Raw genomic sequence first — 14,264 nt, 5'->3', positions numbered from 1 at the left:
ATATACAATGTTATAAAAAAGTGCGTATTTAATATTTAAAAGCCACTGGTAATAACTACAATATAGACTAAATTCAATATTTTTTGTTAATAAAAAAATTATTATGTTCAGATCAGCACACAATTTATTTTAATCTCAGATTAAAATCTTAAAACCAATAGGAAAATCTGAATTTGAAAGTGGCTGTGAAATTCAAATCAAGGTTTTTTTTTTTTTTAGCACATAACATTTACTGGGGATCCTTACAAAAGAAATATTGTTAAAATTAAATTATGTGGCTCCGGTAAGATTCATACACGAGCAGAATAAAAAACAGTCCAAAAATAATTAATATATAAATAATACAAATAAATGTAAAAAGAGAAAAAACAAATAGATATAAACATAAACATCTTGTATAATGAACTAAAATTAATAATTACACACAAGAATGTCAACTTCAAAGAATAACCCTTCCATCGAAGATATTTCAGCAGCTTTCTAATAATTCAGAGAGATTCAGAATAGAACCTCTGTGTTGGACCTTTTAGCTCCGCTCTGAACCGGAAGCGTTCCTGTTGTCTCACAAGCGGCGTTTATTATCCGCAACCTCATTCCTCTCTGAAGTTACTGTAGAATAATGAATTAAAACGTTACTGTTTACTCTTTATATTTTACAAATCTACCATCTAATCCCCATTTGGCCTCGGGCTTCTTGTGTTCGCGTGATCTCGTTGTTTTAAGATGTCAGTGGTGGGTTTTGACGTGGGCTTCCAGAGCTGCTATGTAGCTGTAGCTCGAGCCGGGGGAATCGAGACTGTGGCCAACGAGTACAGCGACCGGAGCACACCGTGAGTCCTCCACCGCACACACCCTCACCCTTTACCCGAGGAGAGGAACCCACAGACTGTATAAAAACAGGAGGAGACCCGCTCTCCGCTGAGTCTCTCACAGCCGCACTGCAGCCTCTTTCACGCGCCACACTTTGCTTTAATACTATTACTGTAGTGTTTAAAATTCAGGATACGGTTTAGTAGTATCTGTTTTGAGAAGCAGAACAGTTAACACACCATTTGTTTGGAACAAGTGTGTGTGTGTGTGTGTGTGTGTGTGTGTGTGTGTGTGTGTGTGTGTGTTTGTGTGTGACCCTGGAGCATAAAACCAGTCACAAGGGTCAGTTTTTCGAAATTTAGATTTATACATCGTAATAAATAATCTTTCCATTGATGTATGGTATAAGATAGTACAACATTTGGACGAGATACACCTATTTGAAAATCTGAGGGTGCTATATATATATATATATATATATATATATATATATATATATATATATATATATATATATATGTGTATATGTGTATGTATGTGTGTGTGTATGTATATATGTATATGTATATATATATATATATATATGTGTGTGTGTGTGTGTGTGTATGTATATATGTATATATATATATATATATATATATATAGAGAAAATGGCCTTTAAAGTTGTCAAATGAAGTTCTTCGCAATGCATATTACCAGGGGTGGTTCTAGGGTGAGTGGAGATCCGGGGCTTAGCCTAGAAAAATCCATGTATTTGACTTTTTATTTTAATAAATCAGAAAGATTTACCTTGTTTAAAATATACAAAAACAAAAAAATTTAAAACATTTTATATAAAGTATTAAAGTACGTTTGTTTTTTGCGAACAAAAATTAAGAATTTCAAAACAAATGAAACAGCACGAAAGCAATGATTTTGCAATATATATTTTCCATGGTCATATCTATTAATTTATTTGCAACGCTGGTTTTATTTTGCGTGTCAGTCTAGTTTGAGCTTGAGCATTTGAGTCAGTTCGGGAGTTTGTAGCGGGATCGCGAATCATTTGAATCAGTTCGGGAGTTCGTAGCGGGATCGCGAATCATTTGAAGCAGTTTGGGGATCGCGAATCATTTGAATAAGTGCGGGAGTTCGTAGCGGGATCGAATCATTTGAGTCAATTTGGGGATCACGAATCATTTGAATAAGTTCGGGAGTTCGTAGCGGGATCGCGAATCATTTGAAGCAGTTTGGGGATCGCGAATCATTTGAAGCAGTTTGGGGATCGCAAATCATTTGAATAAGTGCGGGAGTTCGTAGCGGGATCGCGAATCATTTGAGTCAATTTGGGGATCGCGAATCATTTGAATAAGTTCGGGAGTTCGTAGCGGGATCGCGAATCATTTGAAGCAGTTTGGGGATCGCAAATCATTTGAATAAGTGCGGGAGTTCGTAGCGGGATCGCGAATCATTTGAAGCAGTTTGGGGATCGCGAATCATTTGAATAAGCTGCGGGAGTTCGTAGCGGGATCGCGAATCATTTGAGTCAATTTGGGGATCGCGAATCATTTGAATAAGTTCGGGAGTTCGTAGCGGGATCGCGAATCATTTGAAGCAGTTTGGGGATCGCAAATCATTTGAATAAGTGCGGGAGTTCGTAGCGGGATCGCGAATCATTTGAAGCAGTTTGGGGATCGCGAATCATTTGAATAAGTGCGGGAGTTCGTAGCGGGATCGCGAATCATTTGAGTCAATTTGGGGATCGCGAATCATTTGAATAAGTTCTGGAGTTCGTAGCGGATCGCGAATCATTTGAGTCAATTTGGGGATCGCGAATCATTTGAATAAGTTCTGGAGTTCGTAGCGGATCGCGAATCATTTGAGTCTTGTCGGGAGTTCAAAGTGGGTTTGCATTTTTATCATAAAAGGTTCTTTGGAGTTGAGTAAAGAACCCTATGGTTCTATACAGAAACCCAATGATCCCTTTTCTAAGAGTTTGTTGTCATTAATAATCAAATATTAAGTTTGGATATATTTATGATAGAAAATTTACTAAATCTCTTCATTTAGTACAGATAGTTAAAACACCAACACCGAACCATTTCATGTCATTTTCTTTTTTTTTTTTCTTCTTTTTTTTAATGAATTATCACATTTGCATGTAAGTAAACAAATACAATGTTAAATTAGGTGTTTTATTTTGATTCATTAAAAAAAAAATCGTTTTAATATGACATTTTCATTATTTAATTATTAATTATTATTAGCTTTTCATTAAATCATAAACCCCCTGCAGTTCCTTCACAAACCCAGTTTAGGAAACTTGATATATGCACTTTTAATGCACTTAATATCAACAGATGGTATATGTTTTCTTTGCATTTTTATATCAAAACTATGTGATCTAAACTATTCTAAAAGTAGTCTGATTTTATTGCATAAGATGTGTACTGTAATGGATTTCTGACTACAATTTTTGTCACTTTTCACTTTGTCACTTTTGTATCTGTGTGTGTGTGTGTGTGTGTGTATACACAGACTTTTATATATTTGGTGTTTGTGTGTGTGTAAATAAATGTATGCAATGCTCTAATAATGATTAATTATGCCAGGACAATAATTTGTCATAATGTTTGTCATTTCAGATCATGTGTGTCTTTTGGACCACGAAATCGTTCTATTGGAGCAGCAGCTAAAAGCCAGGTATGTGGTGTGTAGATCGTAGATTCAGGTTAGACGCCGTTTTTAACTTAACATGGGCTTTACACACGGTCCTAGTTCTTGTAATTTTCAGAACTGTTTATGCCATTTTTATCAACTGAACAACATTGCAATCCATTAACTTCTGTACTTCACAGACTTCTTTTCATTCCGGTCAAAAATTAAACATGCAACCTTGACCCTTTTTTGTTGCTGCTGCCTTCATGCGCTCTTCGTATTTGTGCTCATGTGAGATCTACTCATGTTTTTTTTTTTTGTTCTGACTGAAACACAGGTGGTCACCAATTGCAAAAACACTGTCCAGGGATTCAAGCGTTTTCACGGCCGGGCGTTCTCTGACCCATTTGTCCAGAACTTGAAGTCCAGTCTGGTTTATGAGCTGTCACAGATGCCTTCGGGCACGACGGGCATAAAGGTGAGCAGCTTAAAGTGAGACGAGATCAGTTGTGCTGTGAATGTGAGAGGGATTGCGAGCTTGTCCTTTAGCTCTCGTGTGTTGGATGTTGTAGGTGATGTACATGGAGGAGGAGAAGGTGTTCAGCATTGAACAGATCACTGCGATGCTCCTCACCAAACTCAAGGAGACCGCTGAGAGCGCCCTCAAGAAGCCCGTCGCTGATTGTGTCATCTCTGTGAGTGTAAAAATCAATATCTCTAAAGATTTGCAGACATGTAGTCCTTAGCAGGGCTTAACAGTTTTAAATGCATGCAAACTGCATTTAGAGGAACGTGTATGAATAAATAAAAAAATCCCTCCCATGCATTAGTTTAAAATATTTAAAATCTGGCATAATCTTGTGGCATGTCTTGATCATTTTAATGCATCCCAGGCTTGTTTATAAATATCAGTCATGGAGCACGTATATATATTCTTCTCTTGGGTTATTATTTGGTTGCACTAACTGTATGTAAAACAGTAGAAAAAAAGATCTGCACACTGTTATTCTCTGTTTAAAAACTAACTGTATGTAATGCAATTTTAATGGAATTATTTAATTCAAAGTAAAATATTGTCACTTCGATCACCGTCATAGGAAGGAAAGAAAAATAACATTATTTGACGCATTATTCAGTGTTTAGATTTGACTAGCGTTAATTTTATTAACTAACACATTAAAAAATATAATTACTTTTCATGTTTACTGAAATTAAATGAAATATAAAAAATGTAGACTTTTCATGTGGTTTAACCCAAAGCACTTTACTAAAACTGAAATAGAAGCTATAAAAAAATATAAAAATTCATAAAATCGAAAAAATAAAAACAATAATAGTATCTAGTAAAAGTCAGAAGCCAGTTTCTGCCACTGAATAAAAAATAAAATAAGGTAATTTGTGTCTTTTTATCTAACTTAATTTTGAGATATAAACTCAAGATACCGAGTCCAATTCAAGGGGAAGCGAGGGGAAAAAATACAATTGTCTTAAAATTTAGAGTTTAACCTCTTAACTGTGACTCGCATTTTTGAACACAGACTTTAAAGTGCATGAACCAAACCTACATTTTTATAATTCATGACTGAAAACATTTTGTAAAATGACTTTGATGTACCATTTTCATGGTAATGCAATGTTCGATTTTAAAATGGGTTTCAAAGGATGGATTTTGAGATATTTTCAAGTGATACATAATTTCTGATGATTTCTAAAGTGTGATCGAGAAAAAGGCAGCAAAGAAGAATGGTTTTTAGTTTTTTTTTGACAGAGGTCAGAACTCCTGTTATGATCTAGGTTTTTGAGGTGCACTCTTATTATTTTTCCCACATAATTTTCAACTAAAAAAGATTGGTGAAATATAATTTAAAGTCTAAACTTGCAGTTGCTACAAAAAAAGTCAGAACTGTGAAGTAAAACATCATCGCGATCACAGTTTTGTATTTGTTATTCAGAAGCGGAAAACAACTTGGGCATCATTTTTTGCAATAAATTAGTTTCTGGAGACAGAAATCCATCTTCGATGCTATGAACACTCTGGTGTTTCTTTCCCAAGCCAATGCTGTTTTCAATCCCAAGGTGCCGTGCTTCTACAGCGATGCTGAGAGGAGATCTGTCATCGATGCGGCTCAGATCGCAGGACTCAACTGTCTGAGGCTCATGAACGAAACCACCGCAGGTGAAGAGTAACACTGTTTCACATGCAACACATCCACTCTCCGCTCTCGGGTGACATCTGTGTTTTGTTGTTGCATGCAGTGGCTCTGGCGTACGGGATCTACAAACAGGATCTTCCTGCTCCTGAAGAAAAGCCAAGGACAGTGGTGTTTGTGGACATCGGCCATTCAGGTTACCAGGTGTCTGTGTGTGCCTTTAATAAAGGCAAGCTCAAGGTGTGTGCGGATGACATTTCTACTTCATAATGTGATCTGGACACATATAGACAGAGCGTTATTTTCCTCCCCGCACAGATTCTTGCTACAGCCTTTGACCCTGAAATGGGAGGAAAAGACTTCGATGAGCGGCTGGTCAGACATTTTTGTGAGGAGTTTGCGGTCAAGTACAAGCTGGATGTGAAGTCCAAGCCCCGAGCGTTGGTGCGACTCTATCAGGAGTGTGAGAAGCTGAAGAAGCTGATGAGCGCCAACTCCTCAGACCTGCCCCTGAACATCGAGTGCTTCATGAATGATATCGACGTCTCAAGCAAACTCAACAGGTATGTCGTCTTCTAACGCTCTGATGAAATTAAACTCCAAGCTTGCATGGTTTTTGAGGACTGCTGTTTTTAATAGGTCAAAGAAAGCGATCAAGAAGCTGTCAGGGTGCAGAATGCATCATTAAAGTTTCAAGTAATCCATAAGACTTGTGTGCTTCGTTGCCAATCTTAAAGGGATAGTGCACTCAAAAATGATAATGGTCATAACTCACATTATAAACTCGTTCATTGATCTTCAAAAACACATATGCTTTATGTCCCTCCATTATACCCAAACCTGCTTTGAAAATCATAAAGACATTGTAAACTTAATCTATACAAACCTTATTGTAGTGAATATGGTTTTGAGCATTTCTGAGCTTCTGTTTATGATATTTAATGAGCTCTAGGTATTTGCATACGTGTGCTTGTCAATGTTAACGTGTGAATAAATGTCAGTTTCATCAGATAAATTGATTGTGTATCTTCAAACCATTCAAACCAAAAATTTCTGTTAGAATATAATTTATTTTTAGAGTTTTATGAAATCGTGATATAATGGACAGAAAAATTTCTTCAAAAATCCTTCATTTGCATTTCAAGGATGAACGAAAATCTGGTTTGGAGTTACATGAAGTGATGACAGAATTACAATTTTGGGGTGAACTATCCCTTTAAGAACATCATGACAAATTTAGAATGTTGCCCGTCACTCAGATCTCATTTGCATATTCATTCTTGTGTAAAAATCAGAACAAGTAATAGGTTTGGAATGACCGTTTTTCTTTTACATTCACAGCTTATACTGTGTCATACATTCTTTCATTCCCATCAACCACACATAATAATGTTGGCATCCTGACAATAATTAATTTGAGCTTCATATCTAGTTTTATTCCTGTGGCAGGGCTCAGTTTGAAGAGATGTGTGCTGATGTTTTAGCTCGAGTCGAGCCTCCGCTGCGCAGTCTGATGGAGCAAGCTCGTAAGTAATACACCACTTACTTCATATATCTCACAGAAATGATTAATTCAACCGTCTGTCGCCTGCTCCTGCGCAGATCTGAGAAAAGATGACATCCATGCTGTGGAAATAGTGGGCGGAGCCTCTAGAATGCCAGCCATCAAAGAAAGAATCAACAAGTTCTTTGGGAAGGAGCCGAGCACGACGCTGAACGCAGACGAAGCTGTGGCCAGAGGATGTGCTCTTCAGGTCAGATCATGATCGAATGTTTACAGCATCCAAATCTTTAATCACTTAAATAGAAGAAGCACGGTTACTAAAGTGTCGAGAATAATGAACAGACGTTTAGAAGTTTATTTTCAAATGCAAAAGTATTGGAAATCATTTTTTTGCGTTTCACTGTAAGTGAGTCCCATTGGGTAATGAAAAGGGGTGATCTTCACACCCTCTTGGTCCAAATGCAGGAAACGCATCATGTGGTCAGGTGTTTGATAGCAGACCGTTAACACTGTCTCTGTCTCCCGTTCCCAGTGTGCCATCCTCTCTCCTGCTTTTAAAGTGCGCGAGTTCTCCATAACAGACGTGGTTCCCTTTCCCATCTCTCTGAAGTGGAATTCTGCCGCTGAAGAGGGACTCAGGTACAGACATGCGCCGTCCGGTCATCATGCTTGACGCTACTTTGATTTACACAGCTTTATCGTCTTCCGTTTCAGTGACTGTGAGGTCTTCCCAAAGAACCATGCAGCACCTTTCTCCAAAGTGCTGACGTTTTACCGGAGAGAGCCGTTCTCCTTGGAAGCATACTACAGCTGTCCTAAAGAGCTCCCTTATCCAGATCCCATAATAGGTACACACACACACACACACACACACACACACACACACACTGGACAGTTTTTAGAAATCACAAAACCGTGCATGATTTGAAGTGCAGTCGCAATAGTCTGATCCTCTTTTTCCTCTGGTCTTTAACCGTTCTATGTTGTACAAGCATGTTATTGGAGTTTCTGTGAAAGGTTCATCAGTTAAATGTTTTTAAACAGTTTGACATTGTAGTTTTTAATCAGAATGTCTGAATCTCAGAAATACATTGCATTCTGATCTATGGAAGCCTCTTTCCTCCACTGAATTAAAAAAAGAAAAGGTAATTAGAACTTTTTGTTACAATTCAGAATTTTGGGACATAAACTCAAAATTCCAAATTTTTTCAAAATTTAAAGCTGAAAAATGATAGCTTTTACCTTTTTTATTCAGTGGTGGAAACAAGTTTCTATGTGAATTTACGTTACAATATGAAAGAAAAGATCTACTGCCACTTCTATTTCATCTTTAAGCAAATTCTGAGAAATACAGGTGGACTGCTAAAGAAATGCACAGTTATTTCAGTTTTACCACAATTGTCACCTCAGTCGAGTTGTTTTTTTTAAGTGGCGTAACTCCAGTTTTATTCCAGAGCTGCAGAGAGACAGTCCTGGCATTGAGCTACTGAAATAGAAATATGAGAAAAACTAAATCACAATGTTTGTGTGACCTTGTGTCTCCTCACAGAGAGGCAAACGAATGCATGAGTGACACAGTGAACATAGAGAAGAACAACTCCGTAATTCTGTTGCAATAGGAGCTAAAATATATTTAGGGAAAGCATGCAAAATACATGCATTTTTACATTTCCTCCTCAATTCATGTGCCTTCACATGCACTTTGCTTTTCATGCCATATTTTTACTGTCACGATGCATTCTGTATGTAAACATCCACACATGCAGGTCAGTACATCATCCAGAAGGTGGTTCCCCAGGCCTCAGGCGAGAGTTCAAAGGTTAAGGTCAAGGTGCGAGTCAATGTCCACGGGATCTTCAGTGTGTCCAGTGCTTCACTAGTGGAGCTGCAGAAATCTGAGGAGGAAGAGGAGAGCATGGACACGGAGCAGAGCACAGAGAAAGAGACTGAGGTATTGCAGCAGGATACTACTGTTCACATGCCGTCTCATGCTTTAACACTTTCATCATGATCTGTGTATACTCTGGGGCTCTACCTCACAGATTGATGTTCTGGTGAAGTCACCACCATGTGTTTCCAATCATCCACAGAGCAAAATGCAGGTTGATCAAGATGAACAAAAGACTGGAGAACAGGAAAATGGAGAGAAAAAAGCGGGAACAGAAGAAATGGAGGTACATTAGACTCACAGATATTTAGGACCCACATATTTAGGATCATTTGATAATCATGCATATTACTATCCATACAATGGCTGTGTGATATTTATTGTTGTTTTAAACGATATGCACGCTGACATTATCAAGTATATCACTCACTCTGCTTAAAAACGAACTAAAACACGTCTTCAGAGTCCAGAAGCATTGACCGTGTGATGAAGCCTATGACAATGCATTCAAATTAACCCTATAATGCAAGATATGGAAGCAAAACATAACCCCGTATCGTTTTTTGTTTGTTAAATGAATATAGTCAAGTAATATCTCACAAGCCATTTTACTAAATACCAGCGTGATCGCGAAAGTGATGTTAATTTTATACAACAAACAAGAAGTTAATATTGAGCGAGTTGCATTTTATTACGCCAATCAAAAAAAAAAATAGTTCCAAAGACGCATCAAAACACTTTATTAATCTGTGTTTGAACAAATCATTTGAATCAGTGATTCATTCAGAAAGGCAGTCGCATCTCATCATTTGAATGATTCAATGACTCGCTCGTTAAGATATTGAACATGCTGCCACCTACTGGTTATCTATGACATGCATTAAAAAAGAAAAACACTCATCGAAATAATCCCAAATAATTCTTCACCGAGCATTTTATTGTCAGCATCACACACCCCTAATTAATACACTGAATTGGGATTTGTTCAGACATCAGCAGAGGAAGGCAAACAGGAGAAGAAATCAGATCAGCCTCCACAAGCCAAGAAGCCCAAAGTGAAAACTAAGGTCCTGGAGCTGCCCATCGAGAACAACCCACAGTGGCAGCTTGCTAATGACATGCTCAACCTGTTCGTGGAGAGCGAGGTATGCTTTCTGTGCAGATGAGAACTGGGGAAACATCTTCAACAGTTAAGAACTCAATCGAGTGTGAAATTCTCTCTCCTCAGGGTAAGATGATCATGCAGGACAAGCTCGAGAAGGAGAGGAACGATGCTAAGAACTATGTGGAGGAGTACGTGTACGAGATGAGGGACAAACTGCACGGGATATTCGAGAAGTTCGTCGACGAGAGCGTGAGAGCAGTCACATGGCTTCAAATCTAAATCAGGGAATTTACTAATTGTCTTGAAAAAGCAGTTTAAATAAATTAAGTAAAAGCAATGGTTAAATATCTGCATGAAACTATTTTTAAATCCTTGTCTAGTAATCACTAAAAACTTGAAAATTTTTAGACATTCATTTGTCAGAAGGTGTTTTAGACCACTATTTAACCTTAAAGTCAGACTTTTTGTTGGTATTATTTTGCAGGTATTACGAATCGATTCACTTTATCTTTGCTGTATTTCATTAAATGTACTACAATAACTAAATGCATAATAAATACAAACTATCTGCATTTTTTTATTACTTCTAAGATTGACAAAAACACACTAAAATGAATTTAATAAATAAATGTGTTCATGTAGCAGACGCTTTTATCCAAAGCGACTTAGTGCATTCAAGCTAACATTTTTTACCTAACATTAGACTTAAACTTTTAAAAAATTAAAATGAAAAGCAAAAATATTGAAAACACTCATTTAAAATATTAATTAAAAATAAAAACCACTAAAAAGTGAACTTGGTGCAAGGTTTCTTATTTTAGTATTATTTAAATATTATGATAGTATTTTGACTTATTTTAAGTTTAAATGTTATTTTGTCAGTTTTAATCTTATATATATATTTCAATATAGCTTTAGTTTTTATTTTGGTTTTTAATCATTTTAGTACTTTGTTAGTCGCTAAGGCAGTATTCATAATTTAAGTTTTTCATCTAAAATGTATATTTATTTTATACCAGCTTTATTTTAATTAACAAGAATGCTTTTAATAGTGTTTTTGTATGTCTGACCCGGTCTGTGTTTCCTCTTCCAGGACAGAGATGCTCTCTCATTAAAACTGGAGGACACTGAGGTCTGGCTGTACGAGGACGGTGAAGACCAGTCCAAACAAGTATACATTGACAAACTCGTTGAACTGAAGGTACTAAACGTCTTTTGAGGTTGATCATATATGATGCAAGCGGTTACACACAACACAAACAGCACTTAGTCACCAACTTCTATCCACTGGTTCTTTACACACTGCTAATTATCCTTCTATTATGCAACGAAAAGCCTCTTTAACTTATTAAAAAATGTTGTTGTAGAGTCTCGGCCAACCCATACAAGAGAGATACACAGAATTCGAGGAAAGACCCAAAGCTTTCGATGAGCTGGGCAGACAACTGCAGCAATACATGAAGATTGTAGAGGCCTACAAAACCAAGGTGAGGTTGAGTTGGATTAACGTTACATGAGGTACAAATTTGCACCGTCCTAGTGCTTCACATGTCTTTTTGGATTACAGGAAGAGCAGTATGACCATCTGGAGGATGCTGAAGTTCAGAAGGTGGACCGGATGGTGAACGACGTCATGATCTGGATGAACAGTAAAATGAACCAGCAGAGTAAACAGAGTCTCGCCTTGGAGCCTGCGGTGAAAACGATGGAGATACAGGCCAAAACACGGGTCAGTCACAGTTAGACACGGTTACACGAGCTTTTCCGCAAGATGGTACATATTAATGTGATATGATATGGGCTGTGCAGTATAACAGTATATTCACCACACAAATTTAGCTATATTGTTTATTTCGCAGTATGCAAATATATCAGCGTAGCACAGTACTACATAAAAGTTATATACATCTGACCTGAGAATGATAAAGATTAAATAATCAAACATTTGGGTGGCATGATTTATCTCAGATACAGATAAGACTAAAATCAATTGAATCTAAAAAAAGACCTACTTTTATTTCTGTACACTGACAATAACAACAAAATATTGTGCTTTTGTAAAATAAACAAAACGAACGGTGCACTTTCTGCCGTCTAGGTCTCTGTGAGCAACTTTCTACACGTCACAAACGAATATTTGACATAGAGACATGAGAAATATGTGAATAGAAAGCTTGTCTACTTTTAAATTTAAATTGAAAATGAATATTCTCTGATTATGTAATCTGTGTGAAACTAAAGCCCAGGTACAGATTTTTCACGTATCTGAGCTCTTTATATGCAATCATCTGCGAGCAAACACCCTCTGGATACAAAAAGTAGATTAAAAAAAAATCAAGATTCGTCTAAGTCCTGCTATGAGGAATCTACCTCAGAAGAACACCGCGATCTGGCAACTTTATTCAGCAGAGAAGATCATTTATGTAATTTATTCTTATTTTTACATAAACCTGTACAGATTTTCCTGAACATCTTGCCAAACTGAGATGTATTGTTTAACTTTTACTTAAGCTTTTGTTATTCAGAGTATTTCTTTTTTTTTTAAACAAGCAATGTTACATTTTTTAGAAAAAATGTTTAAGTATTACGGTTGTTTTAAAGCTAAAAGGCTAAACTATTCTACGTTTGACTCAAATTGAAAGAATAAAGAGTTTAATTTCTATTAAAGTTTATAGGGATTTTAAGATGCAGCCTATTTGGCGATTCAAATAATTAAGCTACTTATTGAGTAACTAAGTTACTTTTCAGACAGAGTAATTAATTATTTAATAACATCTGCCTAATCGCAATTTATCGCCTTTTTGATTTAATTTTGTTTAAACAAGCAGCCCTATTAAATACACACACAATTGTGTCAAAATGCTCTTGGTGTGGAGTATTCATGTAAATAGAGTTGGTTACGTATTAAATACACACAAAAACAGTTTGGTGTATATTGGATCTGTGCAGTGGGTCTTAAAGTGACAGCTGCCTACTTTACCAGCTTCTCGTCATTAATGTTGATCACACAAAAAAAGATGCTACGGATGTTAAGATTCAACAGTTCGCATTGATGCATTGATATAACAAAAGTGTGAATCACGTACAAAGTTGGCTTTTGTATCGTGTTGTATCATTTCTAATATATTTGCATTGGTAAAAACCATTTTATTTATATATAATTATAAGTAGATGCGCTATACTTTTATTCTTTAGAAAGTGAACAATAATTTATGACCTATATTTTATATGCAGATTGATTTCTTTGTAAAAATGTTTATCAAGTGCATTCTCTCGAATATAGTGAATATAACGTATCACAACACTGTGACTACGTGCTATAAGTCAGAAGGCACTTAATTAATGATTTGTGTCTGTCTGAACAAAAAAATAAATGCCAACTATTTGTACCATATTGAATTGCATAGCATCATATATATTTTCTAATGCATTGTATTGCAAAATCAGATTGCACTGCATGGTAATAGGAGGGAAATCACAACAGTATCTGCTTCATATGTTTCTTGCTTAATGTAACAAAGTTATGGCCTCAGCTCAACCCCTTTTTTTTGTTTTACTTTATTTGATTTTGGTCGTATTGCCCACCACCACCATACTATGGTATTGCCATCTGACACCATTGTATTCAATCTCTTCTCATTTTCCACAGGAGCTATTCTCCACTTGCAATCCTGTTGTGACCAAACCCAAGCCCAAAGTGGACTTGCCAAAAGAGGAGAACCCCTCAGAACCGAACGGGCCGGTCAATACACAGGAAAACCCTGAAGCCCAGTCCGGCGGCACAGAGCAAGCGACTGCAGACACCGCAGAAGCCAAGCCGGACATGGACCTCGATTAACCGCACTGTGTAATGTTACGTTAACGTTACACATCACGTTATGTAACATAATGTTTTGTTAATGTTAACTTATGTTAACTCCAGTGTCTCCTAACCCTAAATCATCATCCTCACGGCGGGGTAACTCTGATAATGAGAGAATCAGTGGCTACATTTGCATGTCCTTTTATATTAAGAAAAACATAAATCATGATGCTGTACGACTGCTGATTGAGAATAATTCTGTCTGCCTACGATTGAGTTTGTCATATGCTGGTTCTGTCAACTGTTGTTTCAATAAATATGGATTGAAACATAAATGCACATGCTTATATTGTGAAATTACTTTAACA

At 36.7% G+C, this 14,264-nt stretch overlaps 1 protein-coding gene across 1 annotated transcript; it reads left to right on the top strand.

The window, feature by feature from the left end:
• Positions 1-542: 542 nt before the first annotated feature.
• hspa4b (heat shock protein 4b) lies at positions 543-14,231 on the top strand. The gene is made up of 19 exons (XM_026281206.1): positions 543-830; positions 3,435-3,492; positions 3,785-3,925; positions 4,020-4,142; positions 5,524-5,623; positions 5,704-5,837; positions 5,916-6,160; positions 7,047-7,123; positions 7,200-7,351; positions 7,634-7,740; positions 7,816-7,949; positions 8,868-9,052; positions 9,192-9,275; positions 9,979-10,134; positions 10,218-10,343; positions 11,188-11,295; positions 11,462-11,581; positions 11,662-11,823; positions 13,744-14,231. Exons 1-19 carry the CDS (start codon positions 724-726, stop codon positions 13,930-13,932), a joined length of 2,508 nt encoding a protein of 835 aa, XP_026136991.1. The 5' UTR covers positions 543-723; the 3' UTR covers positions 13,933-14,231.
• Positions 14,232-14,264: the final 33 nt, after the last annotated feature.

Source organism: Carassius auratus, chromosome 14 (genome assembly GCF_003368295.1).
Source record: "Carassius auratus strain Wakin chromosome 14, ASM336829v1, whole genome shotgun sequence".
Classification (NCBI taxonomy): domain Eukaryota; kingdom Metazoa; phylum Chordata; class Actinopteri; order Cypriniformes; family Cyprinidae; genus Carassius; species Carassius auratus.
This window is presented reverse-complemented; position numbering and strand designations above follow the sequence as displayed.

Excerpts from the sequence above, each read along its gene's own strand:
- hspa4b (XM_026281206.1), top strand. The coding sequence starts at position 724 with ATGTCAGTGGTGGGTTTTGACGTGGGCTTCCAGAGCTGCTATGTAGCT. Across the intron at positions 5,624-5,703 it reads CATGAACGAAACCACCGCAG|TGGCTCTGGCGTACGGGATC; the intron begins GTGAAGAGTAAC and ends TGTTGCATGCAG. Across the intron at positions 7,950-8,867 it reads TTATCCAGATCCCATAATAG|GTCAGTACATCATCCAGAAG; the intron begins GTACACACACAC and ends CCACACATGCAG.